The following is a 21,730-nucleotide window of genomic DNA, read 5'->3' as shown; positions in this document are numbered from 1 at the left end:
GGCATTACCATATATAAAAACATTCATAAGATTGCCAGAGACAATTTTAATAATATCTTAGTTAAAGTCAAAATGACATTCAAAGATGGAAGAATCTTAAAGTCTCTCTTCAAGGAAGAATTTCCACTGTTAAGATGAATTTGTTACCTCGATTTAATTTTTTTTCTCTATGCTACCACTTTCTCCCCTCCAGGTTATTTTAAGGAGATTAACTCCATAATTTCTAAATTTATCTGGAATGATAAATGCCCCAGAATTAAACTTACCACATTACAACATCCTGATAGCGCAGGAGGACTGGCTGTACCAAATTTTGAACTGTATTATTGGTCGTTCCAGCTTAAGGCTCTTCATAATTGGGTTGATCCTCAATCTACAGTTTCTTGGAGAGTGATTGAAGCTGACAAGGTTAAACCAAATAGACTCCAAGATATGTTATTTACTGGCACAGGAAAAAGGGATAAGTATAAATTTGGTCCGGTTGTGGCCAACTCTATTAAAATCTGGAAAACGGTGGAACGTCGGATAGGAGGAACCTTCAAATTTTGTAATAGTACACCTTTATGGCACAATTTTAATTTTGTATGCGGAAATCGTCCATTTGTCCAACCCTCTTGGTCCTCTTTAGGTGTAAACACATGCGGTGATATATATGATAACCAGGGCCTAAGTTCATTTCAGACATTAAGAACCAAATTTTGTCTACCAGCATCCGCATATTTTGTCTTTCTTCAGTTACGTTCTGCTCTCAAAGCGTATGGAGTTCCTTGGGCATCTCCATCTCCTCTCATCCTATGCAAGATTGGATTGCACCATCTGTTGGTCGGCCGTCTGTTTCTTTAATATATAATAAGATTATTGATTGCGTTACAAAACCTCTTTCTATTCAAACTATTTGGAATAGGGAATTATCTGACCTTAATTTATCTGTCGACTGGGAGAGAGTGTGGTCTAATCTCAGTTTAACATCTAAAAATCTGGCTCATCGTCTTATTCACTTCAAAGTCATTCATAGAGCATACATAACTCCTTACAAAAGATTTAAAATGAAACTACAACCGAATCTCAACTGCCATATATGTAATACTACATCATCAGGTACTTTTCTGCATATGTTTTGGGAATGTCCTGTCGTCATCAGTCTATGGACACATGTAAACCTGGTTTTATCATCCTTATTGCAAATGGATTGGTCTGTTAATCCAAGTTTGTGTCTTCTTAATGATGATTCTGATCTCTGTATAACCTCAATGCAAAAGAGAATGATGTTTGCTGGTTTTACAGCTGCGAAGAAGACAATAATACAAAACTGGTTTACACCGCACATGTGTGGAAAAACATATTGGATCCGTAGTCTCCTGCACATAGTGGCTTGTGAATGTACAACAGCACGAATCAATGGGGCCAAGCCTTCTACCATCGATGCTTGGCAGTGCTTTCTTTTTGATATACGTGACTGTATAAAGGAGTGACTTTTGTGTTTTTCTTGCCTTTCCCTCTTTCCCTCCCTTTGATTGGACTTTGAGATATTGAGTTTGTGTCTGTTGTTGTTTTCTATTTTTATTTATTTTTTTATTTTTATTTATTTATTTATTTATTTTTTTGGATGTTATGTATAAAAAATAAATAAAAATGTTGATAACAAAAAAAAAAAAAATGTATATGTAGTACGGTTTATTTCTGCCGGGTTATGTAATATGCAGCAGGGGTGCAGATAGGATTTTTTAACTGGGGGGGACCAAGCTGTCAGCAAATTATTTAAACTCAATTCGTTATTTTGCGTAATTTGGGCTTTAACTAGTGCTCAAGTAGTTACTTTGCTTAATTTGGACTAATGATTTGCACTAAAAAGTCATTGGGGGATTCTTATTTGAAATCATGGATAAACAACAATGAACAAAGGTAAACAAAGGCCTACCTGATCACCACTAGCAATTCATGATCAGACTGTTATTTGACTAGTATGCCAATCACCCACCAAAACTTCATGTCTTCAGCAAAGTATGTTTTATTTAAACATTTGCTTATCTCAGCATACAAAGTCTATCATTATGAACAAAACAACAAAGAACCTATGTGCAAAAAACAATAATAAAATAAAATAACAGGAGGACAACATTTTAAATCTTATAATTTCAGTTAACCCTCTATACCTCTATAGAATTTCACAACAATGTGAAATGCAACATATTCCTGAGAATTAATGGCTAAAATGACTATTTCAAATGTCCAAGAATAACTAAAACAAATTAATTTATGTGTTACAAGTTTGTAACAAACTTTGCAATTTATAGGTTAGAATTATCTTTCAAATGATGTATGACATATTAAGAAATGTTTTTCATAGTCCATAATTTAAGAATCTATATCCTCCGTTGCTCCGTACAATAAAAAAAACATGATTTCCTGCTATAAGAAGATGTCAAAAGTTTATGTAGGCCTTTTATTATAATTATAATTATTTTTATAGTGGCTTACATGACAGTGAACATACCTCAGTCAATTTATACAGTACAATGGGTTAAATGGGTTAAATGATAAGATAAAACATTATTTCCTGATGATAAATAGTTTTTGCTGTGTTTGCTAAGTGCAAAAGCCTTCTTGCCATTATTGTCAGACTAGTTATTCCCTTTAACAAATCTAATCTGCGGGAAAGTCAACAGGCATAGGATACTTACATTGTTTGTTTTTTGAAAAAACGAGGTGATTGTTTTTTGTCTCTTCATTGCCTTTATGTGGCATTTGCAGTCGATTTTTTTCAGTTCAGAAAATCACCGACTCAGCTCAGTCATAAATTGTATATGATCACTATGGTTACCGCTCATACAGGCACGAGGTCCCGCCTTTGTCGCCTCTGATTGGCTAGAAGGGCTCTCTCCGATTGGCTACACTAACGCGACCCCTAAACCTACCCAATAGAAGGAGACCCTTCTAGCCAATCAGAGGCGAAAAAAGGCGGGACCTTCCCCTACCATCCTGGGAAAAAAAGATTCGCGCCCCGGCGTCACTCAAACACTGGTTAATCCTCTGTTTTACCGATTTTTGTCGCCTTTCGTAGGGATAGTGAGGGCGGGGGACGGATCGGGTCACTATGAATTTGGGGGGGTCATGTCCCCCCCGTCCCTAGTGCCATCTGCGCGCCTGATATGCAGGGGGAGTGCCCCTTTAATTGCGTTCCTTCGGTATATAAGGGTGTCGCTATGGGTGTGCGTTCTCTCTGCGTCATTTGAGCGAGACACCGTGCTTTCCGGCGGGACGCATGACTGTTTGTACGGTTGGACAGGGGAACTTTGTGGGATGCCGTTGAGCGGATGCCGTCAATTTGGTGCGTGTTTAATACATTACAGCTCTGGTGCCGTGTGAATCGCACTACAGGTATGTTTAACAGTGACGAAAACATATGATTGTTAGTAGCTGGGCTGGCCAAATTTATATCTTGCATTATATTTTATATTTAAGGTGCGGGCCAACGTGCAGGGGACGTTACAGTGGGCTCTGGGTTCATCTAAAGCGGATGTTCCTTTTGCTGTCTGCATTGTTTTGCTTCCGGTTTCGCCATCATTGGACTTGTCCCAGTGACTATTCTGCTTTCAGTGTTTAGGGACGGGACTACGAGTTTGTCTGTTCCGTTGAACCGCCAGACGAGCATTATTAACTCATTAACTCAGTTAACCATTATTTTCTGCAGCTTGTTTCCTGTAAACATATGATTTTTCTGTGAATTGATTGTTGTTGGGTGTTTATATTTTTTTCTTATTCGATTGGATTGTTGTGTGTTTGTTTTTCTTATTTGATTTAAGTCGGGTATATTACCCATATATATTTTTGTGAGTGATCTTTTCAAGTTTATTTTTGTTTGTTTATCTCTTATGTGTTGGTGGTCTAAAGGCAGCCTATAGAATGTGTTTCTTTTTGTGATTTATTGATGGTTGTTTTTGCCCATTCCTGTCCACTCCAGCATTGTCGGGTGACCGGACGCGGCGCCTCGATTCGATGAACCAAATTGCTGTGGCGAACTTTTAAAATGGTTTTAGATTGCCTGTTGTTCCGTTTATGTGTTTGATATACTTGGCTTACTGTGTGTGTTTTGTTATTTTTTTTTTTCTCTCTCTTCAGAATTGGGGCAGCCAGTTACAGAGGATTAGCGTCTCTTTCCGGTTGTGGTGGTGGGTTCTTTTGCCTGAGTGCTGTGCTCACAGTGAGGTGTGGCGTGAGTGTGCAGTGAGGGTGCACGCATGATTGCTGTATCAATTCTGTCAAGGATAGCCAGCGCCCCATTCTGAAGTGAGCGTATGTGTGTCATTTTGTGCGTAGATTTGTTTTGATTTATTGGTGTGTTGTGTTAAATAAAATATTTTTCTATTACTGAGAACAATAAAGTTTTCTATTGTTTTATACTCAACCCATGTCTGATACCTGACTCTGATATAACGAACCTCTGAGCTTTGCTCTTGGTTAAAGGGCATTTCCCCGGAGATAGGCCCCCGGGGTGGCGTAGTCGGTAACTTTTCTTTAATCTTTAGTGTACCTCTAGACCAAGCTGCCACATATAGATATGAAAGCTTATATAGTGTTATCAAAGAGAAAGTGGGGGAAAAGTGAAAAGAAAAAAAAAGTTACAAATGAAATACAATCATATCTTGTTGGTGACAATATATTTTTTTTAAATGTAATTTTGATCGGAGTATAAACCTTTTGCATGCAAACAGCAGAACTTCAGAATAATTGACGTGCAGAAAATAGCAAAGCAAGTCAAACAAGCAGAAGGGTCTACAAACTCCAGTTCATAATCCCACTGCACAAATCAATTCATGACGTTTGAACTTCATCCTGCAGCCATAAAGCAGTGAAACACACGAGAAGCAGCAGTGACCTGAGATGAAGACCAGACTGGTGTATGGTGTGCTTTAAACTGACCAAAACAACTTTTTAATGAAACCCTCCACAAGTCTCTCAATGATGTTTCTTTCATGAAAGCCATTGTCAAAGTGCTTATTCAACACGTGGAGGAAAATACCAGTCATCTACAATGAGTATTAGACAAAAATCATATGAAATATAGACCCAACCTTGTCCATTCCCGCGTGCACGTCGAGGATTTGAACTGACGTTGGGAAAATGTTCACCTGTCAAATGTTTTGGGCAGTAAATAAAGTTCGGTATCTCTACTCAATGTGTACGGTGTTTTTACTCCGCCAAACAATTTTACTGCTTTAGTTATGCTCCAGAGATGAGAGGAGAAAACACAAGCACGAGCAGCTCATGCAAGCACACAGACGCGGAGCAGATTGAGTCTACACGGTTCTCATGCTGTGGTTAAATCCGCTCCCAGTGGAGAGTGTGTCAGAGAATAAAACAGCGGGCAGTGAGTGTTCTCCGCTGATGCGAAGAGATCCATCTCCGCCCCGCCGAATACACTCCAAATCATTTTGACTGTCAGAGGGTGTAATCTCCACTCCCCCCGGATTACCCCGCCCCTCGACAGTAAATCCGCGCAATAATTCAGGCGTCCAGGCACATGTACTGCCCGGATGGAGAGGAGGTGTCGATCTGCCCACAGAAGGAGGTCTCTCGCCAGCCGCAGCAGTGGTGGCGAGTTCACACCGCCTTGGTGAATTATAAACGCCACCACTGTCATGCTGTCCGACCTGATGAGAATGTGACGGTGGAGAATGTCCGGGAGAAAGCACTCGAGCGCTAGGTGTACTTTGATGTGCAAGGTGCCTATGCGCCATGCGCTCTGTGGCACCCGGCTCTTTAGCCAGAGCTGAAGCGGACGCATATGTAGGCATTTCAGCGGGTTGAGAGTGCCCTTACTTGAAGACTGCGAGAGAGCTGATCAGTTGTTGCATATTCACAGTCAGTCCTAAACTCTGAACATGAGTGAGGAGTCTGAACTTGTCGCTGAGCAGCGCGCTCTCTGATTGGGCTAACACTAGCCAGTCGTCGAGATAGTTCAGGATGCGCATTCCGCTCTGCTTCAAAGGAGAGAGAGCAGAGTTCACGCATTTCGTAAACGTACGAGGGGCCAGACATAAACCGAAGGGCAGGACCGAGAATTGGTACGCTATCCCCTCGAATGCAAATCTCAGGAAACGCCTGTGTCGAGGGGCTGCCTGAATGTGGAAATAAGCATCCTTTAAATCCACGGAGATAAATCAATCTCTCGGTCTGATATGTGAGAGGATTTGTCTCAGCGTAATCATTTTGAACGAGCGCTTCAAAGCATGCGATTCAGCGGCCTCAGGTCCAAGTCTTTCTTTGGTACCAGAAAATAACTACTGTAGAAACTGCTCTCGTGGTCTGTGAGGGGCACTGTGTCTACAGCGCATTTTGCGAGAAGTTTATGTATTTCCTCAGGGCCGCTGCTGGCCAAATGCCCTAAGCAGGATTGTTACATTTACATTTAGCAGACGCTTTTATCCAAAGCGACTTACAGTGCATTCAGACTATACATTTTACATTTATCAGTACGTGTGTTTCCTGGGAATTGAACCCACGACCTTTTGCGCTGCTAACGCAATGCTCTACCACTGAGCCACAGGAACAGTATTGTATTGTTGTGCCCCTCCTCAAATATTATGGAAGTAAACAAAAATACCTACTATAGGGGTCAAAATAGAACTTTAATAAAATATAAAAGTAAATAAATAAATAGTAATTAAATTGTATTATTTACAATTACAATTAATCTATATGCCATCTATAGCAGTGGTTCTCAACCATGATCCAGGAGGCCCCCCAAAACTTCAAAAGTTTTTCAAAAATTACCCCAAAAGTTTTCCATAGGTGTGTTCGACTTCATGCGGCGCCATGAAAACCGATCGGCGGCTGACTTGAAGAAGTGCATGCCGGTTAGAAAATTTGTCCGACTTGAACCTGCGCCGACGCCACGTCACTGTCACGTGTGGCATCAAAGTACCGCGAGAGCGTTTCGAGAGCAGCCGACTCACTCAGCTCGCGCAGTTTCTCCAGATGACGACACATCTGTTTCACGATTGGCCAAATTCACCACATGACAACAATGACCTGTGTTTCTAACATCTTCAATTCCAATACAGCTCACAAATATTATTTTACTAGGAAAATATCACAATCATGTGAAAAAATGGAAGCTAAGCCAAACTTTGAACATTTTATAAAAAGAGATTAAACAAATGGTACTACATTAGATAAAATTAAGAACAAAATGAAGCTTTTTGTTACTTTAAATTGTTGTAATTTTACATATTCTTATGAATGTTTATTTGTTTTTGTACTTGTTGTGAGTTGTATATGCTTGTACAAACCTTTGTATATTTTTTGCATAATAATAAAAAAAAATACTGCCCACAAATCTGTTTTTAGAACAGTAAAAGCTTTTTTTACTTTTGTTAACAATGTTATAGTATGTAATGTTATAGTCACAATGTTATAATGAGTCACATTTAATAATAAAAAAACACTGATAAAGGCTTATTGGTATTTAAATAGTACATGTTTATGTTGAACTTTATTCTTGAACAGATGGCCCTGTTGCTCATGAAAACATTTCTGAAACGTCCGTGCATTTGACAAATATTGCATGTTATTCACTTCATCAGTGATCAGAGTATCCAAACACCGCGAGAGCATCATTACCGGGAGCAGGAAGAGTCCGACTTCACGTCTCCGCTTTCAATTCCGCCCCCGACTGCAAGCGGCTATTCTCGCCGATAGGTCTGTGCGGCGCCGCATGAAGTCGAGCACACCTCATGTCTCCTTAATCAAACACCTGATTCAGATCATCAGCTCATTAGTAGAGACTCCAAGACCTGAAATGGGCGAGTCAGACAAAGAAGAGATGCAAAATGTGCAGTGTTGGGGGGCCTCCAGGAGTGTGGTTGGGAACCACTGATCTATAGCAAAAAGGTGGACAAAAATTAGAGATTAAGCGGATATTTGAATCAAATGTTGGGTCGATAGCCTATTAGACAAGGACTTGATCGTCCTGTAAGTGTAACAGCAGCAATTACCAGGCCTTTGGCTCCCTTTGCAGGCATTTGTAATAACATGTAATGTTGATAAAAAACAAACAAACAAAAACAACAACAACGGGCACCATCACAAAATTTGTAATGGTTTTACTGGTTATGGTAATTGGTCACCTTCTAAATCCTAATGGAATATGTCCCTAAACACACTACAGAATGTTTTTTAATTGTTACAAGTTGATGGTTTGCAATGTTTGTAATGGTATTTGTGATTCATTTGTGATGGTATTAGAATTTTTTCAGCAGGGTTGCCTTATTGTTTTTATATAATGCATTTTAAGTCATTTTAAAGGCTGTTGTTGGCTTAGTTTGTATTTATAACCACAAAAATATTATCTTAATACTTCTTTGTATATTATTATTTGAAGTAACAAAATCATGGTTAATTTGCGGTTCCCATGGCTACAAGAACCATGGTTTTTTAATATAATTTAATTTTTTTATTCCTGTTAAAACCATGGCTAACTTTTGTAAGGGAACATGGAAACGCTGAGAGAATATTAGATGCGTTGGTGGTGATGAAATTATTACCGACATTAAAACACATTATTGACCTCAACACCCAAAAAAGTTTCAAAGGATTTTGAATGTAGCCTACCTGAAAGTGACGCACGGGCTTCGTTTTCAACTTTTTTTCCTTCTCTTGGCACCGGATTGCTGATGTCTTTTCACGGGCATAGTTCAGTTATGATCATTTGCATTCAGCCGCAAACATGAGGTGTGAGCGGTCAAGGGTGCAGCAATGGTGCGCGTCACTTTTTTTTTTTTTTTGAGCAACTGGGATGGTGCCCCCCTGGGAGTTGGTGCCCTAAGCAAACTGCGTACTCTGCGTATAGGGGGCGGCGGTACTGATTACATCCAACAACTAAACACTTCAATCACTTAATCTGAGACATCTTGTCTTCCCCTGAACCGGAGGCAGACAGCTCTCGGCTCACTCAGGGCGTACAGAGCTACGTCACTCAGACAGGATTTTAAAAAATGGGATTTAAAAAAAAAAAAAAAAAAAAAAACCCTGGATGGATGTTTATCATTATGGATGTGTACACATACTTCCAACACACATTTATGTTCAAATAACTTGTAAAGTGAATTTTGCATCTGAAGACCCCTTTAACTCCATGACATAATATGCTGCTAAGTGAAGCATCACTGAAAAAATATTTCAGTAGGCTATTTTGAAAAATCTAAAAGTTCTGTCCAGAACGTAGCGTATATTAAATATTAAAGCCTATATTAAATATATTAAAAGCAATAGGCTTGAAAAGCTTCAGTGTGTTTTATTGTATATGTTAAAGGGTTAGTTCGCCCATTTAAGACATGAAGTTGTATGCAATCCTTACCAGCACTATAGTGCATACACACTGACCCACCCTTTAGTCACCTCCCTGGTCAGAGTTCTGGCCGCTGGAAGTTTTTCAAGATAGTACTCCCGGGTTAGTTTCCGGGGCCTCAAAACTGTGCGTTTTTACGTGAAAAAAGTATTTGCGTTTCAAAGATTGAATAATTTACATCACAAAAAACACGCCTGACAAAATTCATACCTCAGTTTTAATCGGCACTATTTTCTTTCCATTTCTATCAATCCGCGCTGCTGTCAACGTCAACAGTGCGCACGTTCAGATCAGCTGTTGATAGCGCGACTCGCTGACAACATGTCTGACTACGAAACTTCTGATGACGAAACCAATTTTAGCACAATGTCAGACGGAACAGATGATGATGAAAGTAATTTTAGCACAACGCCAAAGGGATACCTTTATGAACCGGAGTATACGTGATTTCCACTGGAGTCTAAACATCAGCTTGTTTACCGTACAGTTTAGACATTGGATCATAAAGTTAGTAAATAGAGCTTACCCGTGGTACTGGTACAGCAAAACTCTTTAAAATCATTTTTTTTCTTTTTCCTCCTTGGTTGGGGATGTAATCATCTTCGCTGAAGTGAGCACTGCACACACGGAAATCCTTGATTCTCGATATTTTAGCTCCCGCAGAGTAGCCGATGGCAACCAGCCAAAGCTGTCTCGTAGCTATATCCGAAACTGGAAAACGATGGAATCTGAACGGTGATCCCGGCACATTCTTGTGGTCACAGCCTGGGAATTTACAAGTTCGCACCATTGTTCATTTTCTACTTTTTATGTCGTTATCATTCGATTGTGTAAACACTATGAAACAGCTGATCTGAACGTGTGCACTGTTGACGTTGACAGCAGCGCGGATTGATAGAAATGGAAAGAAAATAGTGCCGATTAAAACTGAGGTATGAATTTTGTCAGGCGTGTTTTTTGTGATGTAAATTAATCAAGCTTTGAAACGCAAATAATTTTTTCACGTAAAAACGCACAGTTTTGAGGCCCCGGAAACTAACCGGGAGTACTATCTTGAAAAACTTCCAGCGGCCAGAACTCTGACCAGGGAGGTGACTAAAGGGTGGGTCAGTGTGTATGCACTATAGTGCTGGTAAGGATTGCATACAACTTCATGTCTTAAATGGGCGAACTAACCCTTTAAATGATTGGTTAGCTTAATTTTGAAAGAAACTGACTGATAGCTAAAACTAAATAATTAAATTACCTAATAAAAAAAAGGTTTCCATTTCTTAAATTAGGTGTGCATTAAATGATTTATTGAATGACATGCAATTACGCTATACCATGGTTAGGCCTATCATGCAGCATTAAATTGTAGCATTAAATTATCATGCAGCATTGTATTAAACAGTCAGTGTTGCTTTTTGCAATGCAAAATTTTTGAGGAAGAATAAAAATGGTTTTATCAGATATTCAGTCAAGATTTAAGTGTTTTTTTTTCCTTTGTTCTTTAACAATAATGACACAGACAGCAAGGAGAGTGTGGGGCACAAACTTATCACAGGTTAGTTGTAACAGACATGGGCATCAATACCTGGGCATCAATACCTCAATGTGTAACTGGATTTTGGACTTCCTGACCAACAGACCCCAGAATGTTCGATCAGGATTCACCTGCTCCACATCCATCACACTTAACACTGGTGTACCACAGGGCTGTGTGCTAAGCCCGTTTCTCTACTCCCTCTTCACCTCCGACTGCAAGCCTGTGTATGGATCTAATTCCATCGTCAAGTTTGCAGACGACACCACGGTGATTGGCCTCATCAGTAACAACGATGAGACTGCCTATAGGGAGGAGATCCAGCACCTGGCCACATGGTGCACTGAAAATAACCTGCTCCTCAACACCACCAAAACGAAGGAGCTCATCGTGGACTTCAGGAAGGAGTCAAGAGGCACACACGACACCATCCACATCAATGGAATGGCTGTTGAGCGTGTCTCCAGTTTCAAGTTCCTGGGGATCCACATCTCGGCGGACATGTTGTGGAAAACCAACACCTCCAGCCTGGTCAAGAAGGCTCACCAGCGCCTCTTCTTTCTGAGGACACTGAGGAAGAATCAGCTCTCCTCAGCTATCCTGGTGAACTTCTATCGCTGCGCAATAGAAAGCATCCTGACCAACTGTGTCACAGTATGGTATGGGAGCTGCTCTGTTGCGGAGCGCAAGGCACTGCAGCGGGTGGTGAAAACTGCCCAGCGCATCACAGGACTCCACTACCTGCCATCGAACACATCCAGAGGAAACGCTGTCTGCATCGAGCTCGCAGCATCCTTAAGGACTCCTCTCACCCAGCCCACAGACTGTTTTCTCTCCTGCCCTCCGGCAGGCGTTTCAGGTGCCTCCGGACCAGGACCAGCAGATTAAAGAACAGTTTCTTCCCCAGAGCTGTCTCTTTACTGAACTCTAACCCCCGTTGATCCACTTCCTCATATATTATTAACTCTTCTCTCCTACCTCACATCTGCCTTATTTGCACTACTGAATGTAAATTTTTATTACAGTAACAACTGTTTACTTTTGTATCTTGCACTACCATACCTAAATTGGACTATGCTCATTTGCACTGCCGACTGTTTACATTATCAATGTTTACATTAACATTTTGCACCGTATGTCTAATTGTAATATGCAATCACTTCCACTGCACTTTTACACCTTGTTTATAGTAATAGTCATCTGTATATATATTATATTGATAGTACATATCACCTGTAAATGCTGTATATTTATTCACTATACATATTCACCTGTAAATTCTGTTTATATTAATAACCATCTTTCTATATATATTTATACATATATTCAGTACATATCCTTGTCCTGCACTTATTCAACCATTGTATATACTGCACTTGCTGCTATTGCACTTCTGGTTAGACCTAAACTGCATTTCGTTGCCCTGTACCTGTACTTGTGTAATGACAATAAAGTTGAATCTAATCTAATCTTAAACTTTACCCAATTTTGCGGGTAAATAAAGAAAAAAATATATATAGTACATTGTAATTATGAAACAAAACATATTTGTACTAGACAAGTCTGAAATTAATGTGGAAAATTAATTATACTCTGATTTTTAAATTATAGACTGTATGGCGTCAAATCTATGCCATTAATAACCGAGCGCACCACTTATGCTGGCGCGCGCGGTAAATCACTTCCGCGAGAGGAAAACAGATCTACACACGAGGAAACGGCAGAACGCGAGCTAATTTCAAACACTCGCGCGCGCGTCACTTGTCCTCTGCGCCGCAATACAAGCCCTCCCGCGCGCGTGATCATCCCCCACATCCTCGTGCTCGATCTTCTCTCTCACCCGCTCGCGCGAACACTTCTATTTTTGTCAGTCGTGGGGCGGGGCTTGCTGTTTTAATTGTTATCTCTAACGCCATTGGTTACTTCCCCTTTTCCGGAAGTCAGCTGTGAAAAGGTCTATCTGTCTATCAACAGACCAGATGCAAGTTGTCATTTATTTATTTTTTTATTTATTTTTTTATAAATATAAGTAGGGTAAAGTGCAGAACCCTCTTACAATGAAAGAATATATTACCATCAACCCCTAAAATTTGACATAGTAATACAAAATATATTAAAAAGTTTATACAGCAACTCTTGCTTATTTATATGAACAAATAATTTATTCATCCAAAGGTCCTTTAAACCAATTTGGGACTTACAGTCATGTACATTTACAATTTACATTTATGCATTTAGCAGACGCTTTAAAAGCAACTTACAGTGCATTCAGGTTATACATTATTGTTATTTTTTTATCAGTATGTGTGTTCCCTGGGAATTGAACCCATGGCCTTTTGCGCTACTAACACAATGCTCTACCACTGAGCCACAGGAACACTTATTATTTTTTACAATTATTTAATGGACACTTCTCACATTTTTGAGGTTGTATATAAATATGGTTGGGTAAGCATATAGTGGTGAACTACAACTAATTCAGCATATAGCAACAAGTTGACTATTAGCTTTATATTATTTTATTTTCATTTTGCAAAGTTAATATAGCCCAAGCTTTATGTTGTATGAAAATTTCAAATATAACCTTTTTGGTAGATTTACCATGCTAAAAACCGTGGAAACGTGTCATTAAAATCTATAAAAAAGGGTTTATGCAGATTGAGGCTGATGTATGGGAGGAGAGCCTCAGTAGGATTCGATCTTGCTCTATTAGTTCTAGGCATCAGTTAATTCAGTTTAAGGTGATGCATAGACTGCACTATTCAAAATCTAAATTGCACAGAATTTTTCCTACTATCTCTCCTATTTGTGACAGGTTTAAATCTGCAGAAGGCTCTCTGACCCATCTCTTTTGGACATGTCCAAAACTATACGATTTCTGGTGTGACATATTTAAATGGTTCTCGGATATGTATGGTTGTGTTTTTACACCTGATCCAGAAATTGCATTATTTGGTTATTCTATTTCTCTGTTAGATCATAATGTGTCTGTACAAAGTACTCTGGAGCAGAGCAGCAGTCCACCTGTCACTCAAGTGGCCACGCCCTTAATTATGCAGAACTTTAAGGCTTAATATAATTTAAAAGTATGACTTATAAAAAAATGCACCCCCCTCACAGTTGTCATGAAGGGCAAAATTAGCTATATAGATCAAAATCATTTTTTTGCACCAGGCTGTAAACATGTTTTTTTCTGCTGTAAAGTTGGGCATTTTAACATGGAGAGTCAATGTGATTGACTCCCTTTTGCAACCAGCCTCCAGCGGCCAGTCGATGAATTGCAGTTTTAGTCACTTCCGTGTTGGCTTCACGAGAGAGAGCGGGAGGTTGCCGCTTGGTCTCTCCAAACTCGACTCGGATTAGACGTAACAAGTGACGTTAAATTAGGGCTGTAAGATTCCGAAATTTTTAGAATCGATTTCGATTCCGATTCCTGGTTCTGGAATCGATGGGAGTCGATTCCGAGAATCGATTCCTCTGTTGTTTTCGATTCTTTTTCGATTCTTGTTGTTTTTTAGATCGAAGGAACCTAATCTCGCCATGACTGCGGGATATAAAGGTCGTAGAAAGTATCCTTCTCATAATATGAAGCTTTATTTGTAAAAAAAAAAAAATGACAATAAATTTCTATAGCTATGATTGATTTTTAAATTGTAATTTTGTCTGCTTTGCCCGTGAAATTAGTCATAGCTCACTGCTCAGCAGGGACATGCATTTATCGCATAAACTGAACAAGACATGAAGTGGCTAAAATAAATGTGCACAGTTCAGCTGAATGATGAAGTTTTCTTTGACTTTATGCTTTGGATAAAATTAACAAACTGTACATTGAAACAAAATAACCAGAACATTAACAACAACACTGATAGAGCTCGTGGTTTATATGTCAATCAGATGCGCTCTCGGCCACTGATCTATGCTCGTGACGTTTTCTTTTAGAATTATCATTGGCTGATAGAAATAAATAATATAATTTTAGATGGAAATAAGATCCTCAATCACGTCATGATCTATTCTGCCGTGCAGCGCTCAAAATTGTGGACAACATAAGCCAGTTCCACCGTAAAATAACCCTGAATATATATATATATATATATATATATATATTTATTTTATTTTTTAACTGGTTCATTAAAACTATCCGAAAGAAACTTCTAATCACTTTTAGCGAGCATGAGGCGAAGGGTAAATATAAAAATGAAATAGATATTTTATATATATGTAAAATAATCTTTTATCTCACAACTCTAATTACCGCTTTTATCGAGCATGAGGCGAATGCTGCTTCTCAAACGGAAGGCTGCATCCTCAAATTATGATGATGCAGTACCGACTCGTTTTCTTTCAGTTTATTTTCGTGAATTTAAATGTGTGCAGCCTTCGTAGGATGCAGTCTTCCGTTTGAGAGGCTCCCATAGATAAGCTTTGTTGAACTGAAAAAAGCTCTGAATGAGGAGTCGATTCCTCTTGATGGAATCGATTCCAACCTTTGGAATCGACTCTCGATTCCCAACGCCTCGGAATCGAGGAATCGATTATTTTTGGAATCGATTCCCAGCTCTACGTTAAGTAGAACCGCCCATGATCATGGTTTCACCTAGGTTCTTTAGCGAAGTATAAACTTTTTTTTTTTTTTCAGATTTCTTTAGTTTGTGAATAGAAAAATAATTGTCAACATGTCTGGAAGAGGAAAGGACTCGGAAAAGGAGGCGCTAAGCGTCACCGAAAGGTTCTTCGGGATAATATCCAGGGAATCACTAAACCCGCTATTCGGCGTCTTGCTCGCCGCGGCGGCGTCAAGCGTATTTCTGGGCTGATCTACGAGGAGACGCGCGGTGTGTTGAAGGTGTTTCTGGAGAACGTTATTCGTGATGCTGTGACCTACACCGAGCACTAAAAGAAAGACCGTCACCGCCATGATGTTGTGTTTGCTCTGAAACGACAGGGACGCACTCTGTACGGATTCGGAGGTTAACGTTAAGATATTCCTGAAGAAAAGAGCCACCCATGTTTTCACACAAAGAACAAGTTTCCAAGTAGTAAATTGATTCGTTTTTCTGCAACTTCACGCTGTTTGTAATAGTAGAATCCAAATTGTTGTTTTTTTTCTTTTAATTAAATTCAACACTTTTTTTTTTCTCCTCCAAGTGTTCATGGTCATTCTTCAAGCATAATTATGTACTGAATTACAACCCGAATCCCAGAAATGTTGGGAGATATATATATATATATATATATATATTATTATTTTTTTATTTGAATAAAAGTGAAACTAAAAGACTTTAAAATCACATGAGCCAACATTTTATTCACAATAAAACAGAACAGAACAAATGTTTAAACGGAGAAAAGGAAATGAATGGGGGATGGTGGATGTCAAGCATGAGGCAATGGGAGGGATTTACACTTTAAAGCCTCTGATTGGCTTTAATGTGGCCAATGAAAATCATTCTGTGGGTTGGTCCATGGAGATACCCAATCACAGATCGCCGTTTTCCTTTTTGAAATTAGCATAGGACAGTGCATAAAAGTATGTATGTATGTATGTGTATATGTATATGAATGTGTGTATATGTGTTTCTTATTTAATACATCAGGCTTTATGGCTCATGTAATGTGATATAATGAGGATTTGAAGCTCAAATACACGATTTGGAGCAGATGCTGGTGTTTATAAACTGATATAAATATCAGTTGTCACTCAGTTGCGTCTCCCAAACTCTTAGTAATATGATATTTAATAGCTTAGTTTCATGATCAAAGTTTCAAAACGTAATGCAATGTAATACGATGATTGAAAAATGAACAAATAAACACAATTATGTTCAGATAATCAGATAAACATAAGTTGCTTCAGTCTGGCAAATGTTTGACTTGAAATATTACTAACAACAAAAATTATTTTAAAATCAGTGAAGATTTCACAATGAAATATCATTTTAAGAATTATACTAAAACTCCTTTTACTTGATAAAATAATATAAACTATCACGTAGATGAAGTCTCAGTAAAATTGTTTAACATAAAAGAGTATCATGAACAAAATACATGTTGTTGAGACGTAATTTGACATTATTAATATAATCGTTGTTAGTTGTTCGTAGTAAACTTTATTTCGTTCTTGTTGATAGAGATCTGTTCACATAAAGAGTCATAACCTGTTCCTCACATTCAATACAATATTAATATATCTGATATTAGTGATATCTCTGTCTCAGCTTTTATTGACAATCAAGTTAAAACTGTAAAAATCTCTTTGTCCTGATATTTCATCAGTTTGAAGATTTCTCATTTCATTCATGTAGAAGGAGTTATGAACAGCTGTATTTTTATTTTTTTTAACAGTTTTGTTTGTTCTCTGAGTAACTTTAAAGTCTTACAGTGAATTTGACACATTAAGAAACTCTATTTGAAGTAGATGATGATGAGTCCGGAGGTCTTTCTGTGTGGAGTTTGCTGTTCTCCGTGTGTTGGTTTGGTTTCTCTCGGAGTCTAATACACAGCACAGGTGAATCAGAGACTCTAAATCATCCGTATGAGTGAAAGTGTGAACATGTGTCTGTTCTTGTGTTTGAAGAATAGATGAAGTATCAGGTTGAAGTTTCTTCCTCTGTTACACCGTTACACCGTACTGGCTGTGGTCTTGAGTAGATGTAACTGTGAAACACACACACACACACACACACACACACACACACACACTTCAAGTCAACACTTTCTGTTTTGTATCCACTGCAGTTGTTGCTTATGAACCACCACCATCTGTTGTGAATATTGATCTCTAACATAAAGAGAGTAAAGGTCTGTCTGTCAGTGAATGTGAATGGTTTGAGAAAAGACACCCAGAGGAGAGACGGATCAGACAGAAGTGTTACCTCTCGCTCTGCAGCATTTGAACAGCAGCACGACTGTCGCCAGCAGATACGGACAAGCTGCCAGAAGAAAACTGAGGATGCTGAAGACAGAAATCTGACCTGAACGTGACAGAAAAACAGAGAAACAAGCACATTATTGAGCAACATTACAGAGTCCAACATCAAGGCTTTCAAAAAGTTTCTTGTGGAACCAAAATTTGTGAGTAAACACAAAAGCACTGAAATATCTCATCTATAATGTCCCCTGAGCTATGTACTCTGAATTGTTTTTTTTTGTTTTTTTCAAGCAGTACTTCATCCAATTAATAATTTGTCTTTCAATTAAATTTACCATTATTTGTTTTATTTTTCAAGTAACATTTTTTTAGTTCAAAACATTGATAAATATAAATATTTTTCATTAAGAGTTCAACTAAGGTATATTTGTTTTGATGAATGTAAAATATCAAGGTTATTAACTCATATTATTAGTTTATCTATAACCACGCCCCCACACCGGCGCTGTGAGTCCGTTAACGGCGTAATTATTATCATCTTGATTGTGTGTGAATTCAAGGATCTGTGGATGAGAAGCTGCAAACTTTGTTTTAGATAAGTTACTTCTATGGACGTTATTTTCCGACATTTACCTTTTATCGCTTTCCTCGACTGTTTGTGATCGGCGAAAATTGTTGTTTGTCTAAAGTTTAAACGATGGGACATTTCTCATCCGTTAGCTAACGTAGCTTTCTCCCGCGCCTGCAGCGGACATAACCGCGCTTGAACCCCGGACCAGCGAGATCGACTGAGATTGTTTTCATCTTTTCCTTTTTCTCTCGATGTTGTTTGTGAGGAGTGTAAGTTAATTTTACTCATACAGCAGCCGCGACTGCAGCGGAGGAGAGACGATGGTGGCGCTAATATGGTGAGTGCAATAATTTAACGACTCCCAGATAGCAAAATTTGTCTGGCCCACCTCTGGGCCACAACCTTGCTTAGCTTCTGGCCCAGTTCTGGCTGGGTCCCCGGCCCAAAACTGGCCCACACACTGAAAACCGACTCAAACAATTCCCTCTGGCCCAGATGCGGGCCCCCCTGTAAAATGACTGTTATTTATTGACGTGGCCCAGGTCTGGCCCAGACACTTTAAGCCAGATCTGGCTGAGACTCGGCTTGGTCCCCGGGCCGTATGTGGCCCAGAAACTGCTAAATGTAATTCAGCAGTGAAACACAAATACAACCATTTAAAAATATTAAAAAGGCTTTAATTATAAAATTACCAAATACTTTAATATAAATATATATGAACAATGAACAAATGCACTACAGTATAAACATTCACACTTTTTAAACCATGAAGTAACAAGTAAATTATATTTACTGTATATATATATATGAAGAGTTCATTTTCAGAAACAGATAACCGTTTTTAACAATTTTTAAAAATCATGTTTTTTCATTGTGCATTCCAATTAATCTCAATCAAACTGCATTCGGGTTATTTTGATTAGGTAAAGAATAACTAATAAATACTAGCTAACTAACACAATAAAACAATAAAAACATGATAACAAAAAACATGATTTTATCTGTTTTTGCAAATAAAGTCGTCATATATAAAACATTGTGTGTCATAATTCAGTTCAGTTCTTATCAAATAGTGTCAGTGCAGTCAAGTCAATAATATTGCTGAATATTAGGTGTCTTCAACCCAGCAAGACAAAAGGCAACAGTGACAAGGAACCCAAACCCAAACAAGACCCGGCTCAGTCAGGAAACAGTCTCGTCTGGCCAAACGAATGAACGTGGTGTGATTATTCCAGCCTGCATCACAAGTCAGATTGTGGATTGATATCATTCAGAATATTTCATCCAACTTCTTCTGCTTGAAGAAACATCACGCCAGCAGGTGAAGCTGGTAAAAAGGGTCTGTGCAGAGGGCTTGTCTGGTTCTCGTAGTCTTTGCTGAGGATCTGTGCTGGGGCCATCAATGAGGTCTTCACAGAGGATCTGTGATCTAGCTGACATGGTCTCCGCTGACAGTCAGGGATGTGTTGTGGTCGCTCCTGGGTGCAGGTCCACCATCTGGTCTGGATACCGACTGGATCAGCTGATTACTGTAACCTAGGGATAAGGGTGAGACAGTATATAAGCATTGATGTCATTCTTCTTACAAATTAACAAGTACATTAGATATTATAGGAAGTGTTGCCAAGTGTTGCTGCTTACCCTAATTGGTGCAGCATAAAAATCCTTTAAGGGATTTGAATTATAGAAATGTGATTGTGTGTCATGTGTATAGAAGGTTAAAGAGATGGGACATTTAAACTCACAGAGTGTGTCTGCCTCCTGAAGTCCTCACTTCTGATCTGCTGGAGCCACCTCTTCATAGTCCCCTTGACCTCCATTTCAGCAGCATTAGCTTGAAAGTTTTTTCCAAATTGCAGCCTTGAAATATGTATAAATATATATTGTAAGGTAATTATTAAATCTTAAGCATTACAGTTTTTTTTACAATCATTAGGACCAGACCCAGAATTCGCACCTTATATGTTTGATGAATGTTCACACAGCAGCTCAGAATTTCTGTAAAAAAATAAATAAACGTCAGATTACATATATATAGTGTTCAGATTAAACTTTTAAGTTTGTTTGCTCATAATAATCCCCACCACAGTAAAATAAGTATGCTTTTAATCACATCATACGGCATATCTATGCTTCAAAAGTTTTCATTCACTCTAAAAACTGAACTTGCTCAAGTGCAGCAGACAGATTAGGCCTCCATTCAAGAACAAAAGCTGATACACTTACATTTTACGGCTCTCTCTTACCTATCTATAGTGTTTTTCTCTGCCAGAGCTTCCCACACGGCAGTGTTACCACAACATAAATATTATTATTAAATTCAGATTGCACATATTGAATTGTTTTAGCAGGTATAATGCTACAACAGCGTGCTCAGTTTGATTCACAAACAAATGACTCATTTGAATGGTTAAGTGAATCGAATCAGACAGAGTCACTCGTATAGATGTTTATGGCGCCACCAGCGCAGTCCGACTCTGATTCAATATCAATCACTCGTTGAAAAAGACGAATCGAATGAGTTCTAGCAAATAAAATATAATTTCACTCATTAAAATGTAATTACCTAACATTATCGTGCACTGGATACAGCTCATCAGTTTTTTATATAAAAAAAATTACATATTGTTTTCCTAAAGAGACCGCGCCTAACAGTTAGGCCTAACGTTACTCATCAACACTCAATATATCCGGGACCGAATGATTTTTCTGATGCTATGTTATCATCGCAAACCTAACAGAAACCATCTAAAAACTATACTCTTCGTGGCATTTAAACATCAAATAATACTAGTGTAACAGTTATTTAGTTACAGGGATGAAATTTTCATCCTGTCCTCTAGAGGGTAACAAAGAGAGAAATGGTTTAAAGGTTTCCGGGGAGTAGAGAGAAGGGAGGCATGGTGATGGAGTTTGCTGATGGAGGGGTGAACAGGCGTGGAATCATATGGTGTGCGGGAAGTTAAGTGAATTTTGGCCTTTAAGTGCTTTACTGATATTCAAATGCACATTTTGATGTACCCTGGAAAAAAAGGTTAATCTAAATTGTTTGAAAGTTTGCAGAGAAGCTAACAGAGGACTCTGCTATGATGCTTTAAAGGCTACAGAAAAGGCTGAGACCGACTTCTCCTCTGGGTTGGATTATGCCAATGGGATTGCATATCTTTAAGGCCCGTTTGGACTTTGTCAAGATTGGGACTTTTAAGCCCGGTACACACCAAGCCGACGCCGACAAACTAGTGGCGACGAAAGCAGAATGCAGGGTTGGCTCACATCGGCAGCATCTGGGTCCAAAGTTGCCTTGACACACCAAGCTAACGCCCGACACCCGATGGCCAAGTAGCACGTCGGTTCTGCACCTTTCTCGCGCAGTGGTTTGCCAGCTGAACAGCCAATCAGAACGATCATATGGCC

At 38.9% G+C, this 21,730-nt stretch overlaps 2 protein-coding genes across 10 annotated transcripts in view; both read right to left on the bottom strand.

The window, feature by feature from the left end:
• The window catches only part of LOC131543395 (sialoadhesin-like), a 53,609-nt gene extending 50,753 nt beyond the window's left edge, over positions 1–2,856 (bottom strand). The window contains exon 1 of the mRNA XM_058780689.1: positions 2,682–2,856. The gene's annotated coding sequence lies outside the window, so the exon portion shown is untranslated. The remainder of the gene's footprint in view (positions 1–2,681) is intronic.
• The window catches only part of LOC131544786 (Fc receptor-like protein 5), a 273,713-nt gene that overhangs the window by 54,253 nt on the left and 197,730 nt on the right, over positions 1–21,730 (bottom strand). Inside the window, exon 20 of one of the 9 annotated variants that reach the window (XM_058783241.1) lies at positions 16,977–17,531. The exons of the other annotated variants lie outside the window; for them this stretch is intronic. Within the exon in view, the coding sequence (XP_058639224.1) occupies positions 17,488–17,531 (44 nt within the window). The 3' untranslated portion in view covers positions 16,977–17,487. Of the gene's footprint in view, positions 1–16,976; positions 17,532–21,730 lie in introns of those variants that run through there. 9 annotated transcript variants of the gene reach the window in all.

The sequence above is a fragment of the Onychostoma macrolepis genome, chromosome 07 (assembly GCF_012432095.1).
Source record: "Onychostoma macrolepis isolate SWU-2019 chromosome 07, ASM1243209v1, whole genome shotgun sequence".
NCBI classification, from domain to species: Eukaryota; Metazoa; Chordata; class Actinopteri; order Cypriniformes; family Cyprinidae; genus Onychostoma; species Onychostoma macrolepis.
Note: the sequence above shows the minus strand (reverse complement) of the source record. Positions and strands in the feature narration are given on the sequence as shown.